This window comes from Nanorana parkeri, unplaced genomic scaffold, assembly GCF_000935625.1.
Source record: "Nanorana parkeri isolate BGI_ZX_2015 unplaced genomic scaffold, ASM93562v1 scaffold1, whole genome shotgun sequence".
Classification (NCBI taxonomy): domain Eukaryota; kingdom Metazoa; phylum Chordata; class Amphibia; order Anura; family Dicroglossidae; genus Nanorana; species Nanorana parkeri.
The window spans coordinates 3728466-3744892 of record NW_017306269.1 but is presented as its reverse complement, the minus strand read 5'-3'; the positions used below and the strand labels follow the sequence as shown (position 1 = coordinate 3744892).

At 46.3% G+C, this 16427-nt stretch overlaps 1 protein-coding gene across 1 annotated transcript; it reads right to left on the bottom strand.

Moving 5' to 3' along the window:
• Positions 1 to 240: 240 nt before the first annotated feature.
• SLC30A1 (solute carrier family 30 member 1) lies at positions 241 to 12664 on the bottom strand. The gene is made up of 2 exons (XM_018556092.1): positions 11771 to 12664; positions 241 to 1415 (listed from the first exon to the last, which is right to left on the bottom strand). The coding sequence occupies exons 1-2, from the start codon at positions 12360 to 12362 to the stop codon at positions 535 to 537; spliced, it is 1473 nt and encodes a 490-aa protein (XP_018411594.1). The 5' UTR covers positions 12363 to 12664; the 3' UTR covers positions 241 to 534.
• Between the last annotated feature and the right edge of the window lie 3763 nt (positions 12665 to 16427).

Genomic DNA, 16427 nt, shown 5'->3' with positions numbered 1-16427 from the left:
TCTCCTTTAAGAGCTCACTGGGTTTCTTTATTTGCAGCATTTAAAAGACAAAAATGAAGGCATGTGCATGAATTGTAGATCTGTACCAGATGCTTTTTTTTTTTGCTCGCACATACATAAAAAAAAATGAAAAAAAGGTCAAATAAAATCATGTATAATCCAATAGCTCAAAGTCATCTGAAGGTTAAAAGAAACCCCAAGAAATAAAAATCCCTAATAGCATTTGATAAAATGAAATATACATGACATTGCTTTCAGCATTGCAAATGTCCTGGATGAAAGAAAAATAAACTGTAACATTGACATTACTTAGAATATTTATATAATCAAAAACTTAAACGTTCTTTTTGTTATGACAACACAAATTTTGAACAGAAAGCAACTGAAAACTAGTCTATGTGTACAGTCATGACAATAGATCAATATTGCCAAACTGCAGGTTTGGGAAGGGAGTCTTCTGAAGAAACCATACTTCCCTTTGTGTCTTCCCCTGGCTGTAGCCATTGCTTTTTTTGTTAAATTGGCAAGAGCTGTTCAGATCGCAGTGTCTACGTCTATTTTCAGTTCATTAACAGACTTCTCGGAAGCCAAAGTCCTCTTTGTTTTGTGCTCAGGAGATTCACTGATCATTCCCAAGATGGCCGCTCCGCTGCTGGACTTTCGCGTCGCCATGCTCTTTTCCGGGTTTCCGCAGCATTGTTTGGGAGCGCATTGAGTTCTGCAAGAGAGTTCGCATAGGGATATTCTAGAGCCAGATTCGACGCTGGAAAATTCCGGCTGGATAGTTGTGGCGTGGATTCCTTCGTCGTGGAAGAAGTCCTTAATCCGCTTGGCCACATCCATGTAAGCGGTGGGATCTTGGCATTTTATATGAGCGGTGGCAATGATTCGGCTTTCGGCCAACTGCCAAACGTGCAGCTCATGAACGGCTTCCACGCCCTCCAGGCTTTTGAGCTTTTGTTTGAGGGAGGAGATGTCAATTTGTTTAGGGACGGTCTGTAGAAGGATCAGGGCAGACTCTTTGAGGAGTGGATAGGTTGTGTAGAGCAATATACATACCATGATCACACACAAAGAAGGATCGAGGTAAAGAACCCAACATGGGCCAGCGATCTTAACCTCCGGGTGTTCTGCGCTTTCGTTGAGTGCTGCCGAGGTGCGATTCACTTCTGGGTGGTCGGAACAGTGATCATGCACGCAAGGGTTGAAGCACTGTCCATCGGGTGGACAGGGGTTAAAAACAAAGTAGAATATCAAAGCATTGACCACCACGATGACTGAACCCAACGCGTCACCAAGAACGTGTAAGAACACTCCTCGCATGTTGAGCTCAGAACCATCCTCATTAATATCTGCCATGTTGCTCTGCACATTCCCATTCAGTCTGTGTTCCACTTTGTTGTCTGCCAAAGCATCTATTAAGAACAAACAGAAAAAAAAAAGAAAAAAAAGAAAAAGAAAAAAGCAAAAAAGGTGAGTTGACTGCTTTAAAATCACAAATGAAAAAAAAAAAACAATTGTACAATGCAAAATGACCGACGCTCTACATTTAAAGCTCATCAAAGCCCAAGAACTATAGTGTAATAAAAAGATAAAGTACAAATCCTTAGATGCGTCCTCTTTATACTCCAACAAACCATTTTTTGTTTGCCTGAAGAAGGGACCGCTAGGTTCCGAAACGTCGCTTTGTTTATGTGACATCACGATAGTCAGTCAATAAAAGATTAACTGTTATTTGCAACGGAGTGCTAGTGACTTTACAGTTTGTTACGTTTGAAGTGCGGAGGCATCCGCAGTCACCGTCAACACCCCCCAATTTCTGTTTGGGCTTTATCCAGTCAGGAGTGCGATGGGATCTACTACGGGCCCCAGCAACATCATCCTCTTCCCCCGTCCCCTCGGTTATCAATCTCCACCGAAGGTCTCAGCGTCCTTCACCCGTCACGTCAGTTCCCCTCCCTGCACAACCTGCTGCCCCTCTCCACCTTCCAAGTTCCCACTACAGTCCTCTTGTCTCCTTATCACCATCTCTGGCATAACCTATCGGCACCTTTTCTGGTGGAGTAATAAGCATCGCTCCCTGCCTTGTAACTCCAGGGTTTGAGGGGGAAGTCCCAAACAATTAGTCGTGTTGATGCCTAGTAGAATGGCTGTCTCATACCTACAAAGCTCTTGTGTAAGGTCCTCTAAAAAGACTTTTTCTGTCAATCCCAGTGGATTCATAGACCTAGGAACAAACAGAAATCTACATATTCATGATAGGAGTCAGAGCCTGGGTGGCTCAGTCATTAGAACAGAGCAGCTCCAGGACCTGGCATCAGTAAGGAAGAACACCATTTCAAGAAAATATTAAATTGGCAAGTTTTAACTTTGTCATGTGCCTTCATATTGCAAATAGCACTAGGCTGGATGGCAAAAATCTTCCCAATATATAGGGAAGAGCAACAGCAACAAATCAGCTTGACTTGATGTATGCAAGTCTTATCCACCCACAGCAGCTGGACTGGCAGAATAGCAGGCACTGCAAATGGAAACATGACCAGTAACCTAGCAGGAAAGGTCCACCCAGCACTGGGTAGGACATCCTGGTCGCCAAGGGATGACTTGATGACTGGCATTTATTCTACCATGGAAAACGCACTATAACCAATAAAAGCAAATTTGTGATTGACTCTGCCAACAATAAAGCAACCTGAAAATAAAAAAGGAAAATATTCAGAGTGGAGCTAGCCTGGTAACTGGTATAAAAAGTTATAATAAAACTGATGACATTGACAAATCTCTCTCTGACAGATGGTCAGGGGAGGGATAATCAGCCATGTACACACTATTATTGCTGCCTGGAAATGGCACAAGCTTTGGAATTTACATCCACTACCAAATGCAGATTTTATTTTTAATTTACAAATTGTTTTAGATCGGTCGGCTAGCAGCTGAACAGATATTTCGAGGAAATGCTGCTTTGAGACAACAGTCTGTCATTTGGCTCTGGCTTAATCAGAGCAATTAAAAGTTATTGCACTACAAAAATAAACTTCAGAAATAAAACCAAAAAAGGAAACTTCCACGATCCTTTCCTACCTGCCAATGTACACGTTTTGGAGGGAGCAGACCGAGGGTTTAACTATTTGCTTATGAGAAAAAGTCAAAACTGATCATTTTAGCAAATCTGTTTTGGTGCCGGAATTGTTGCGCCTGCTCATGTCTAGTGTGCTGACAAATGGGGGCGCACACATATAGTCCACTATGAACCTGATGCATCAATGGGTTTTTCTAAGCATTGAGGTCATTTCCCCGCAAATACCAATCAGATACAAACTTTTAGAGCTGTAACTGAACCTTATTGGAATATGAGGGACAGAACTCCGAAGAATACATTACTCCATAAAGAACAAGGTGCCCCCACAGAGGGTGCAACTTTTCTGAAATGGCAATACAGTTACCAAAGTCAGTTTTCCAGACCTAATAGTGCTCATTAGAAAGGTTTTACTGCTCGGTTAAAGGAGAACTATGGGGTAAGTGTTTTTTCCCCATAGTTCTACTCAGGATCACGGGAGGACATAAACTAGCGTCCTCCTGTCACTCAAAGCTCAGTATACCGAGACTGCCGTAACAAGGATGGATCCCGACATTACTGTTGAGATCCACCCAGCTGCGTGATTTGACAGCCTATCTAGAGGCAGAGCCAGCTGTACCCGTCCCCTCCCCCATTCGTTCCTCCAGTCAGCGCTGGAGGATCGGACAGAGGAGGGGGGAATCCCTGCAGGGAGCCTAAGTCACAGTCACGGCTCTCTGCAGTGACATGATCGAGAAGTGAGCCAGCGACGGTTATGTGTTCACTGACTTCCTGAGCTTTTGAGCCGACGTGCGACAGTTTCATTGTTACACGTCGGCTCGAACTAGGAGGATGAGTGAAAATCATTCACCTCATAGTTCTCCTTTAATATTCATCATCATTTAATGGAACTCGTTTCACACTTTAATATCCAAGGCTTATTCAAGACATAATGATCAGACCAAATTTTGCTATTCGCACCAACTATTTGTTTTTACAAATCCCCTGAAAATATTTTATGAAATAAAACAGAGAAATGGGTACAAATTATTTTAGTTTCTTGCGTAACATTTTGTTTAAATCAGTAGTATTCTAAATGTTGTAAATAGTTTTTTCCCCTATACACCCCAAGTACAGGGACCCCCAGTATGTGTAGGTTGCGATACATATGCCAGTGATGTGTGATCAATACGGATTTTTTTAGATTGAGATTTTTTTCCAGTACAATGGCTGTAATTCACTAACACAATTACTTTGACTGCGGGGACACATTTAATTATAACTATGGTTTACCACAGGATGCCAAGAAGGGAAACACCAACTAGGAAATGGTTATAGACGGAGTGTAACCAAAGAATTGACGGGAACATTCTTGGCAGTTGAGCCTAGACTGTGTGTTCCTTGGCAATCCTTCCAGCACTGCCGTGATTGTGGGAGCCCCAGGAGCATACTGAAAAATCAATGTACGAAGCTAGGTCTCAGCTGTTACCGTATACACAGACTCACTTATTACACAGATGTGCTCATTTATAGTACTGTCAACGGGCCTGGGAGAATTTTTTTTCTTTTTCTACACAACTCCTAACAGCGGGTGGGAATTTATAAATGTCCTTTTCTGCCCCCTCTCAGGAAAGTTTGATACATAAGCATTAGGGGTGGCTATAGAGCCGCCCAATCGCTAGTATTGTGCGGGAAAGTGTGTGGGACGCATACAGGCTCTTCTACCACCACCAGCTTTCCTGGGCTGTGCTGGATCAGAGGGAGATCAGCACACCTTATACCGGCTGATCTTCCCTCCGATCACTGAATGTAGAAGTGATGTGAATTACATCACTTACGGATTCAGCCTGTCATTTTCTTCATTTAGCCGGAGAAGAAGCTGGTGAAGCAGATTCTGCTTCATAGGCTTCTTTGGGTTCCATAGGTGATATTTAGGGGTCTAATAGACCCCTGATGTCTCTATATAGGAGGACCTGTCACTGTATCTGTGTTAGTTTCCTATGTGATACAAATAAAGTGAAGAACGAAAAAGAAAAGCAAAAGATATGGCTTGGCCAGCTGATTTGAAAAATGTTCTGGAGGGCTTGGCAGCGAAAGGGTTAAGCCACACATTACATATCATCGCGACTGTTGGAGTTCTAGGACCATCAATCACTGTGAACACCTAACTGATGAGCGGTAAAAGCTTTTACTGCTTATCGCCTATGGCCAATTTTGAGTATTGTAGTTTTTTGCGATTCCAAGGGCACATGCAATTTTAAGACTTGACATGTATGGTTTCTGTTTCCTCAACATGACCCTAAAATGTATATTTCACACAAAAATTGGTAAAGAAGTTTTTGGGGAAGAAAAAAAAAGGAGGGTCCTTGCCAATAAATAAAACTAGACAGGTCCCTGCAATAGTAGGAGTTACTATATTCCTCTGTCTCCAACCGTCCCTTCATTCCAAAAGCTGCTGACGGAGCTGCAACAATTAATCGATTAAATCGATTATAATCGATGAGAATAGTTGGCAACGATTCTCATCATCAATCAGTTGTTTTACGATTAGTTGCAGCCACCGCTCTGCTTCTCAGCTCTCCTCCCCGACCGTGCTGGCTTTTTAGACTACTGCAGCCAGAACCAGAGGGGAGGAGAGACCGCTGTGATTGTGCAATCCCCCGCTGCCCCCCCACCTCAGCAGCCGTTTCGTGTCTCATCTTCCCTGGCCCGTTCTTCCTCTGCCCGCCCCAGTTCTGCCTTTAATGGATACCAAATGCACCTCCTGTCAGCAGTGTGATAGCCCGCACTGGAATGCGTGGTATTGCAATGCCCTGCGTTCCAGTGCAGTGCGATTGCAAACAATGTGCATACTGTTTTATTCTGAAGTAAACTTTATGTCTGCAAAGCTGCATTTGTGCATTTTATATAAATGACAGTATTATTTTGTAATCCTAGCCGATTATTCGGCTAACTAATCGATTATGAAAATAATCGTTAGCTGCAGCCCTAGTCTCAGTCAGACCCTTCAGCATTTCACATTGTGTCCCCCGCCATGCTGCAGTTCTTTCCTCCGACCCCCAACACCACATACGTCAATTACAAGGCCCGTGGTCCAGAAGCGGCTCACCAAGGTTCGTTTTTTTTTTTACTCCGCCAGTGCATTCCTCTGCCTCTGGTCTCAGCAGCTCCTGGTAAGTCCTGCTGGGTGTATCCGGGACTGTGGGAAGGCACTACAAGTGTCAGCAGTCCCTGTCCATTATATGACAGTGCTGTGTGTGAGGACATAATTGGTCAGGGATTGCTGCCCCTTGTAGTGCCCTCACACACAAGACTGTCATAGGATTAGTGAGCTTTGTACCACGGCAAGCAGCAGGGTTCATTTTTTTTTTTCTTCTTTATGTCCAGCCCCTGATTTTTTATTGTTTATCCGATTAATCGAACTTAATAATCGGCTACCTAATCGATTTTGAAAATAATCGTTAGCTGCAGCTCTACTGATTTTATTCACAACCCTTGGCGTGGCCCTTAGTACGTTTGGATTTGACACCCCTGCCGTACACCAATACAGGACACAGCAGTGACAAAGGATATGGCCAGGGGGAAACAGTAATCCGACTGTCCCGGAAGTATTGCATGCTAAAACATCTGACAGAGGCTGCAACGCTTCAACAGAAGGAAGATGAGAAATGTGAGGAGGCGAGTAATACTTCTATTGAAGGGACCTTCAGGTGAGCGGAACAAAGGGTGCATATTTGCTAGTTCAAAGTTCAGCTGTAAAACCTTTACATTTTATGGAATGACTATGCATACTGGATCTCGATGCATTATTTCCTGGAATAAGGAAAATTGCACAATCTGAGAAATGCCACCAGGAAAAGCCCGATAGGCTGCTACCCGTTCTGTGCACACTGCTTGGCTTTCTGCACACGGTTTTTGAAGAATAATAGCCGTGACATGACTAATGCTGGAACGAGTGTTGTGTAACCAGGACAGATGATCACATGCATAGTTCAAGTAATATCTAGAGAAGGAGCGCAAACACCAAGCCTCCATTCACAACTTTGTGCTGCGGGAAGTCACTCGATATCACAACACGTGAAAAAGGTGCGTGTTGCACGTTGCTGTGCTGGGGTACAAATCAATCATTCTTAAAGGCAACTTAACGCACCTAACCAATGGATGTGAATTGCAGCACACCGCAAAGCATTGTAATACACTACCAAGCGTTCTAGTGCGCTGTGTTAAGCTGCGATCATCGGACGAAAATTTTCGTACGGCGGCCCAATGGATCAGTGGTAATTAAAAGAAAGCACCTGGACGAATTGCGGTAATGGACCGCACGTTATCTTCGCATGTGCAGTGTAAATCGTACTAATTTTGACGTACGGAAACGCCACGAACCTTGCGAAAATCGTACGATCGACCAAAGTTTTCTAACCTGCTGGATAGTCAAAAGTCGATTGATTGTACAGTATTTGCGGTTGTACACTGCCCATACACTGTACGAATATCGGGCGATATTCGTACGGTGTATGGGCACCTTTACAAAGTTTGGTGCTGCAGGTAGCCTATTCAAATGAACGAAGACAGCCCAAGGAAGGCAATGCATGTTAATGTGAGTGCATTATCGCAGCATAACAGTGTGAACTAGGGCTGCAGCAAACTAATATTTTAAATCGATTAGTTGCCCAATTATTATTTTCCATTAATCGATTGGTTGATTAAAAAAATTCTCTCTCGCTCTGCCAACTATCTCATAACCGATTAGTTGTTGCAGCAGTAGTGTGAACCCAGAATAAGCATCAAAGGCAGCGCTGCACACAAGTGCATTGCTATGCAGTCTTCATATGACAGATTGGCAAGTGATCAGCTCTAGAAGGGAATTTCTTCAATGTAGCTGTACCTGTAATGTAGCTGTACCCATTACACATCGTAACATCCCGTTTCCAGATAGTTCTGGGCAGTAGAGGATTGTTCTCAAAGCTTATGTAGCATATATTCCTTGAACTGCATTCTCACCTTTGTTCAGTGGCCTAAAGCAGGCCATACACCTAGAGATTATCTGCAGATTTTCTAGGGTCAGATGGAAAAAGTGCTACAGATTCCTCCAACTACGCTAAACTGTTTATGGAGGAAAGTCCCACTGAGCCAATCTTCAGTATCTTCGGCCCCGCTGGCTCTCAAAGCACCTGAACAATGCCTGCATCCAATCAGATTGTTCAGGTATTTTGGCAGCCAGCGGGGCAGACTAGCAAGATACTGAAGCTTGGCCCAGTGAGAGATTCCTCCACCCACAGTTTAGCGCAGATGGAGGAATCTGTAGCACTTTTTCCATCTGACCTTAGAAAGTCTGCAGATAATCTCTAGGTGTATGGCCAGTTTAAGTTTCCCCATTTCCTTTAACCTCAGTCCTAGCAATTCTTTTCCTTCACAGTCTCCACCTGAAGTTTCCATACAGCTCATTAGTGCCGAGTCATTTTCAGTGTGTATGACAGCCGGCGTCACCTAGACGCTGCGTTCTTGGCCTGGCTGTCAGGGACACTCCCACTATCTTCCTCTCTACTACCAGAGTCATGACTCTCACTTCATTTGTGGAAGTTACTAACCTGTCAGGAGTCCTGAGGGCTACGAAACAGGATTGAGCGACAGGTAATGGGTGTCACTAGATAGTCTCTGTCACTCAGTCCTTCACACCATCACTCTGTCCTTCACACCATGACAGAAGACACTTTTCCATGCATTCAGGCACACAGCATTAGACTACCCATTCATAATGACATGTAACGCACCTCAATGCAGGAACATTTTATGCATGCTGTGTTGCGATATTGAGTGCGTTTTGAACGAACTTTACCCCAATGTGCTGGGTGAAGGAGCCTTGAGACAGCAAGAAAATGTATAATGATGTCAAAGAAATGTAAAAAGAAATCTCTAGGACTACACTAGGTAAAAACGCCAAAGAATACCTGTAGTTCCTGCCAGAAATCTAGTCAGCTAAAAAACATCCCATGCTGCAATATAAACAGTTACAATATTCCCATCTGAGGACTACAGAAACCCTCCACTGCATGTTATGGAGAAGAAAGGGAGGTGTTCTTTAGTACTGTCCTAGGGTAACAACACAGTTAGTCCATGGACACAATATAGCAAGTGTTTTCACCCTGCTTTGGGGACCAGCATTACAACTTATAACCCTACCCATAGGCTTACACTTGCAGTGGGAAGGGGGCACGACAAGGGTAGTTTTTGTGTAATTCTTTGAGTTTTTGTTTTTTTAAAAGGTCAGGCTTGTTTTATCCAATTAGGGAAGGTCATAGTCACAAATGGGTTTTCAGTGAACGTTAATAAGGTCACCGTGTGCCAGAAGTGACAATAGCTGATGTGTCATTTCTAGTTGCTTATCTGGAGAGACATGTACAGTAGCGAGTCAGAAAACGTCTACATCGGCAAATTTAAAAAGGGAGCGGACACTAAGCGGCCCCAGTAAGATAAATATCACACCGTCTATGGGGCCCTCCGAAATATGGTCACTGACAGGAAGATGAAATCATCTGAGAAGCAGCCTTTTCTAAATCCCATGCTACACAGTATACAGCGAGGGGGTCAGAACACCCTTATTCATAGTTTGCCCGGAGTGCGGCTTTAAGTTGTTATTCATTATGAAATACTCAGGAGATGAGCGAGAAGTGGCCCCATAGTTGCTCATGTATGTGTGCAGAACTATTCAATAAAACAATGCAAATGAAGATGTAAGGGTACACCATAAATCAATCACAACTAAACTGATCACTACAGTAAAAGTAAAGATGATTGGCTGCCATCAGGTAATGCCCGATTCTTCCATTTATTACATCTGAAGGACCTTCCATAACACAGCCATCAACATTCCAAAGAGAAGTCAGAACTGGGTTACCATGAGAGAGATCAGTCACTGAGCTCTCCTATTGATCCAAGGAGGTGATGATACATGATCGCTGGCCCTTAATAAGGGTTCTTCGCTGGCAGACTGGATGATTTTGTTGCCATTAGATCCTTATGGACTCTCTGGCTTTTACTACTGACCTGGCCACACCATTAAATCCGACTATATTCTGGGCCAAAACTCTCTACTCTCCAGAACTTAACATGTAAACATGGGGGGGGGGGGACACACACACTTTATTCCACTCTCCGTGGCAGATGTGCAGAGACAAGATGTATGGTCACAACGCACACTGGTGTAAACCAGCCCTATATCGGCTTTCTACCATGTCTTTGCACTAGGCAATTGCTGCCCAAGGGGGCTGATGGGCCTGAGCCCTTCGATCCTCCAATTACTATGTAGTACAAGGGTCTTCCTGAATGGCTCCACATTGAATGGATAGTTTAAGCGGGTACTTGTTACATTTGGTCAATCTAAAGGAGACTTTACAAAGGATTGTAACACGTACAGTTATCTTAAGGCCTCATTCACACGAGAAAAGGCCGGCACGTACAGCTGGATGGGCAGCTCCCGGGAAGGACAGGTGCTGCGTGTGATTAGTACGCGGCTCCTGTCCTTCTCTATGGTAATATGCGGCCGCACTCCACCCTACACGTCCATGCGGGTGTCCGTACTCGTACGCTGACAGGATGGATCCTGTCTGCGTCCGAGCCGGGACACCCGCACTTGAGGTAAGTGTAAGGTGGCATACTCCCATAGAGAAAGACAGGGGCCGCGTACTAATCACACGCAGCACCTGTCCTTCCCGGGAGCTGCCCGATACGTCCCTGCACACAGCACAGAGCTGTACGTGCCGACCGTTTCTCATGTGAATGAGGCCTAAAGCTCACCACGCATGTTACAATCTCCTTTAGATCCACCAACAGCGATGTATTATGGGGCCAGCCAATTGGCTAGTTTAGGCGTGTCCTCATATTAGTTTTGGTAAATCGAATGTTGTTGACTGTAGGAAGATTGTAATGTGTGTGGTGAGCCCAAGAGCCAGGCCTACCTGATCAATCCATTGATGTTCTACCCAATCAGGTAGACCATTGCACCACACAGCTATGGGTAGACCTCAGAGATCACACAACCAGACTGTGGACCAGCTTCCGGAGACCCTGCCATGTCACAGCCATTCATGGGATAGGGATAAAGGAGAGCTCCAGGAATTCCCATTAGATGGACTGAGAGCGGGAAGTGAAAGATGTTAATGGCACATTCCCATGTTCTGTCCTTCCCCTGATACGGTTGGCTCAGCCCTTCCGCTCCCCATTATTTCAATGGAATGAGTCTCCACAATGGCGGCCCTATAGACCTCCATTTCGGGAACCAGTTCCATTGACAATAACAGGGACCGGGAGCATGCGGTAATGATTTGCTCTTCAGAGAGCCATATCCAGGAAACAGAGGGAGATGTCACCCTTACAGATACTTGCCGCCGGTGACAACTCGCCGGAATTGCTACCAGGGACACCTTGGAAACTGGCGAGCCTCTTCAGCGATCATTGGGGACAATTTACCAGGGACACCTTACCTCCAGATGTCCTTTTCAATGATCATTTCTGGAGCTCTCCTTTAACCTGTCACAGCAAGATACCTATGTGAGAAGCTTCAGATGACAGCTGTCATTCTCTATCCCCAGTGAAGCTGATCCAGATGGTGCCAATGATGTAGAAGTAGCAGGCCAATCAGGAGCAGCTTCCACCCAAAGCATTTCACACGGGCACCTTGCCGTCACCTATCATAGGCCCCCCCGCCGTCATCCTCACCGTGCTTGCCCGGCACCACCTCCACCGCGGGCCCGTTGGCACAGTTCTCCACCAGGTTGTTGGTCTCCTCCCGGTCCAGGGCGGCCCCCTCTCCGGGCGATTTCTCCCGTCCACGGAGGTTCTTCTTCCCCCCGTGCGAGTGCCCGTGGCCGCCGCCTCCCCCTCCGTGGGAGTGCCCGTGCCCGGCGCTGTCCCGGAACATGCACAGGCCGAAGAGGTTGATGATGAGTCCGCCGGCCCCGACGCCTATCACCACCAGCGGCTGCTCGATGGCCTGCGGCTCGGTGAAGCGCTCGATGGCCTCCAGCACGATGGTGAAGCACAGGGCGGTGAGGAAGATGGCATTAACCAGGGCCCCCATCACCCCGGCCCGGATCCAGCCGAAGGTGTTCTTGTCGGTGGAGCGGGTCTTCTGGGCGAAGCGCACAGCGATCAGGCCGACCGACAGGGCGATGACGTCGGACAGCATGTGGAAGGAGTCGGAGAGCATAGCCAGGGAGCCGGTCAACCGGCTGATCACCACCTCCACCACGAAAAACACGAAGGTCAGGCTTAGCATGCATAGCAGCCGCACTCGGTTGGACTCCCACATCTTGGTTCGTTATCAGCCCGTGCTGGGGGGCGAAGGTCGAAGGAAAGAGGAGTGGCGGCCCGTCAGCGGCTATGGCGGAGAGTTTAGGCCGGAGACCGGCAGTAGCGGCGGCGGCTTCTCCCTCACTGGGCATCTCTGACGTCCGGAGGAGGAAAATAATACAAACTTTTGCACCCGAAACCGTCTTTTCCACACGGAGCGAGCTGAGGAGTCCCGCCCAGCCGCTGCCCCCCGCCTGCCATTGGCCGAGCCGGGGTAGGGACGTGACGGAGAGCGCACACTGCCTGTAGCCATGGCAACGGCCGCCATTACCTGAGGAAAGCGCTATGATACCTCTGAGCCTGACTGTCGCCAAGACGCCATTGGCCAAGTCCTCAGTGACTATGGCAACGGCGCCGTGATAGAGTCCTATGTCTCTATAGCAACTGCGCCGTGGTAAAGCCATTCATTGTTATGGCAAGAGCACCATGACCACGTGACTAGAGGGGAGCGCAACTGAGGGCCGTGCATTTGCGTTTATGCGCGTCTGGCCCCAATTCATGCGCTTGCATTTTACTGTTTGTCAGCAACGGTGATGCTTAGTTGATGTTCGTTTTGCGTCTGTGCATTGTATGGCATTGGCGTTGCGGTGCAATGTGTGGTATTGAGGTACCGCAAGTTGCGGCGTGGTTGATCGCATGCAGCATTTTTGCAGATTGCACTGGACCGGAACACAGGCACTAATGTCTGCTTTCTTTGCGGGCGTGGCTGCGGTGGCATTGACTTCAATGAACGCAGGTAGCCAGCCGGCTTGCGTTCCAGATGCCGAACGCTCTGCAACGTAGACTTTGTGGTGTGAACCGGCCCTAAATCTGCCCGTACATTATGCAAATTCCTGAAGAATCGACCACATCCGCACAGGAGCTGCTGACGGCACCCTTTCAGCAGATCAAAGGAACCCGTCAGAAAGTCTTCGAATGACCAGAGTCGGCAGCCAATGAGCCGCTGTCAGAATACAAAAGTAACAGCGGCGATTCCTCGATCTACGCACTCGTAGCGCTGATGGAGGAATCTCTTGTATTTCTTTCATTCAGCCCGCAGGTTGGATGTTGAAAATAGAACAGCGTTTGGCCAGCTTAAGTCCCCATTCACACCTTTGTGTTTCGTAAACGCACATCTCGTTCACCGCGTTTTTTTCGCGTATGTGCCACACATCCCCCATTGATGTCAACGGTTGCCACACGCGTGACAAATGCAGAAACGTAGCTCTTGTAGCAGATTCTGCTACAGGCGTATCGCATTTTTTCACCACGCCATTGTGCACGTTTAACGTGCGTAAATGCATGGTGAAAATTGCACTTTTTCCCAGCTGCGTTTGGGGTGCCATTAACAAGTAATGGCACAACAAGCGCGTTGCAGGTTTTTGACATGTTCTGTGAACGTGCGTCAACGCAAAGGTGTGAATGAGGGCTAAATATCACCCAAACCGTCCTCTCTGCTCCTCCCAAGATCTCTTGCTCGCTCATCACCTCCTTCCATGCCTGCCTTCAGGACTTCTCCAGAGTCTCTCCCATCCTCTGGAACTTTCTACCCCAATCTGCTCAGCTATCAGCCTACTCTGCCTTTAGGCGATCCGGGAAAACTCATCTAAACTTAACAACCGAAATGTTACTTTCTCCATCAACTAATGAACTCTCGTAGTTATTACCTTTGGATCATTTGCCCCTCCCTTTTAGATTGTAAGCTTTCATGGGCAGGGCCCTCCTAATCCTTTTGTAACTGTAATGTCTCCTTTATTCCTCAAAGTGCGACACAAACTGTTGGTGCTATATAAATCCTGTAATATAATATTATGCAGTGCTTTTTTTTCTAGGCAAAAAAGTGCCAGTACTCACGGCACCTTTTTGCCAACAAAAAGCATGTGGTGGCCATCTTTGTTGAGGGCAGGGATGCACTGTGCATCCCTGCTGCCACAACCAAGATGGCCACCAACAATAAACCTCAATGTAGGCGGTCGTTTTGGTTGTGGTAGCGCAAGATTGCCGCTGGCAATGATGTTTATTGTCAGCGGCCATCTTTTTGGTGATAATTGGCTCCAGAAGACAAGCATCATCACCCTGCGCAGGAAAAATGTTTTCTCTATGTTTACATACCGTCACAGACATACAGCGGGGAATTTAATAAAACCGCAACAGACAGAATTTTGTGCAGTTGCCCATATTAACCAATCAGCTTCTATCATTGTCAAAGCCTAACTGAACAAACTGAAGAGAGAAACTGGTTGCCACCGGCAACTGCTCTAAATTCTGTCTACTCCAGTTCTGATAAATTCCCCTCACAGAGTTTGTTTTGCATATTAGGGCGAGATTTTCATTAGTGATTAGTTCATCAGTGTTATGGGGGACATTACATGCTGGTGTTCATTCCAGAAAACCTCCATATTTACATTGAGGCAGTGTGTGTGTGTGTTTTGCACTCTCGTACAGAAGAATTGGGAGACATCCCAGAATATTTTTCCTGGCAGATATACCTCTCTGTGTGTATCACAGCAACAACTTCCGTAGCTGTTTGCCTGTCATACCCCCTCCTTGTTTTTGTATTTTGATTTTTTTTCAGGGGGGGTTTAATGTCTTAATTTTTTCTCTACTTTCAGGTTTTTTTTTTATTTAAAAGAGGGGGTGGGGCAGGGGCGTAACTAGAAATCACAGGGCCCCCTAGCAAAATTTTGTATGGGGCCCCGTGATTTCTAGTTATACCCCTTGCAGAGCCCACTCGACTTGCAGAGCCCACCATAGACTCTCTATGTGCCCTTCTCATTTCAGGGGGGTGCCCTCTGCCCCCCACCCTATCCGCAGGGGGAGAGAGCACGCCCCTAAAATGATGTCAAATAGCAAAGAAGCTATTGCTTCCTATGCTATCTGCAGGGTTGTTTTTTTTGCATTCTTACAGCTGCTGCCGTCAGAATAATAAAAAAACCATAAAAATGCATAGCTAAATTGCTATTGGCTATTTCAATTTGCAATATCCAATAGCAAGCTGGCTATTGCACCCGCCCTCTGCTGCTGTCAATCACTAGAAAAGGACCTGATGGAGAACTTCAGGTCCTCCTCTGCTGATTGACAGCAGCAGAGGGTGGGTGCAATAGCTAGTTTGCTAATGGCTATTGTAAAGTGAAATAGCCAATAGGAAACTAAATATGCGTTCCTGTGCCGGCGGCTCCCATGTCAGAAAAAAAAACAGCAGGGAAAGGTTTATTCTGCTCTATCGAGCAGAGTAAACCTTTCCGGGTTAAAGTGACTGTCTCCCAGGCGGCCGGGAGCCGCTATCCAATAGCAGTAGACTCCCGGAGCATCCGGGAGAGTTGGGATGTCTGCATATCTAACAGCTTCATGAAGCAGAGTCGTGTATCCAGCCTATGCTGTATTAACCCCTTCATGACTGAGGCCCTTTTTTCATTTTTTGCACCCATGTTATATTCCACATTTTAGGCCTGAAAATGACGTAAAACCCCCCAACATTATATATTTTCTGAATGCCAAGACCCTATAGAATAAAATGGTGGTAGTTGAAAATTTTTATGTTGCGCAATATTAGCGCAACTCCTTATTAAACCCCAAAATTTAGTGACAAATTTAATTAAATGCCCCAAAACACAACAAATTACCCATTTTTTTAATGAAATATAAAAGATGAGGTTACAACGAGTAAAACGATACCCAACATGCCCAGTTTACAGATTGCGTGCGACCGTGAAACGGCGAAAAACTGCAGTACCCCAAAAAGTCAATAAAAGACGCTTTAAAAGCCCCCACAGGTCATCAATTTAGAGATACCCCAAAATACTGGCCCTAGAATTATTGCTCTCACTCCGGCGTGTGCGGCGATACCCAACATGTGTAGCGCGTTCGTCGGTTTCATGCGTAGGCGCACCCGTCGCGTGTTTACGTGGCTTAGACCTGGGCTGCCTAGGCTTAGACCTGGGCTGCAGGAGCCCAGAACTGACAGCCCAGGGACCGGAAGTGATGCAATCTGCATCGCTCCCGGTCCCATAGAACGGGGAGGGGATCGATGAACGGAAGTTCGTCG

What these genes read in the sequence shown, in the direction of transcription:
- SLC30A1 (XM_018556092.1), bottom strand. Translation starts at nt 12,362, where the DNA reads ATGTGGGAGTCCAACCGAGTGCGGCTGCTATGCATGCTAAGCCTGACC. An exon ending in GGTGGTGCCGGGCAAGCACG is followed by an intron (nt 1,416 to 11,770) that starts GTGAGGATGACG and finishes TGTTCTTAATAG; the next exon opens with ATGCTTTGGCAGACAACAAA.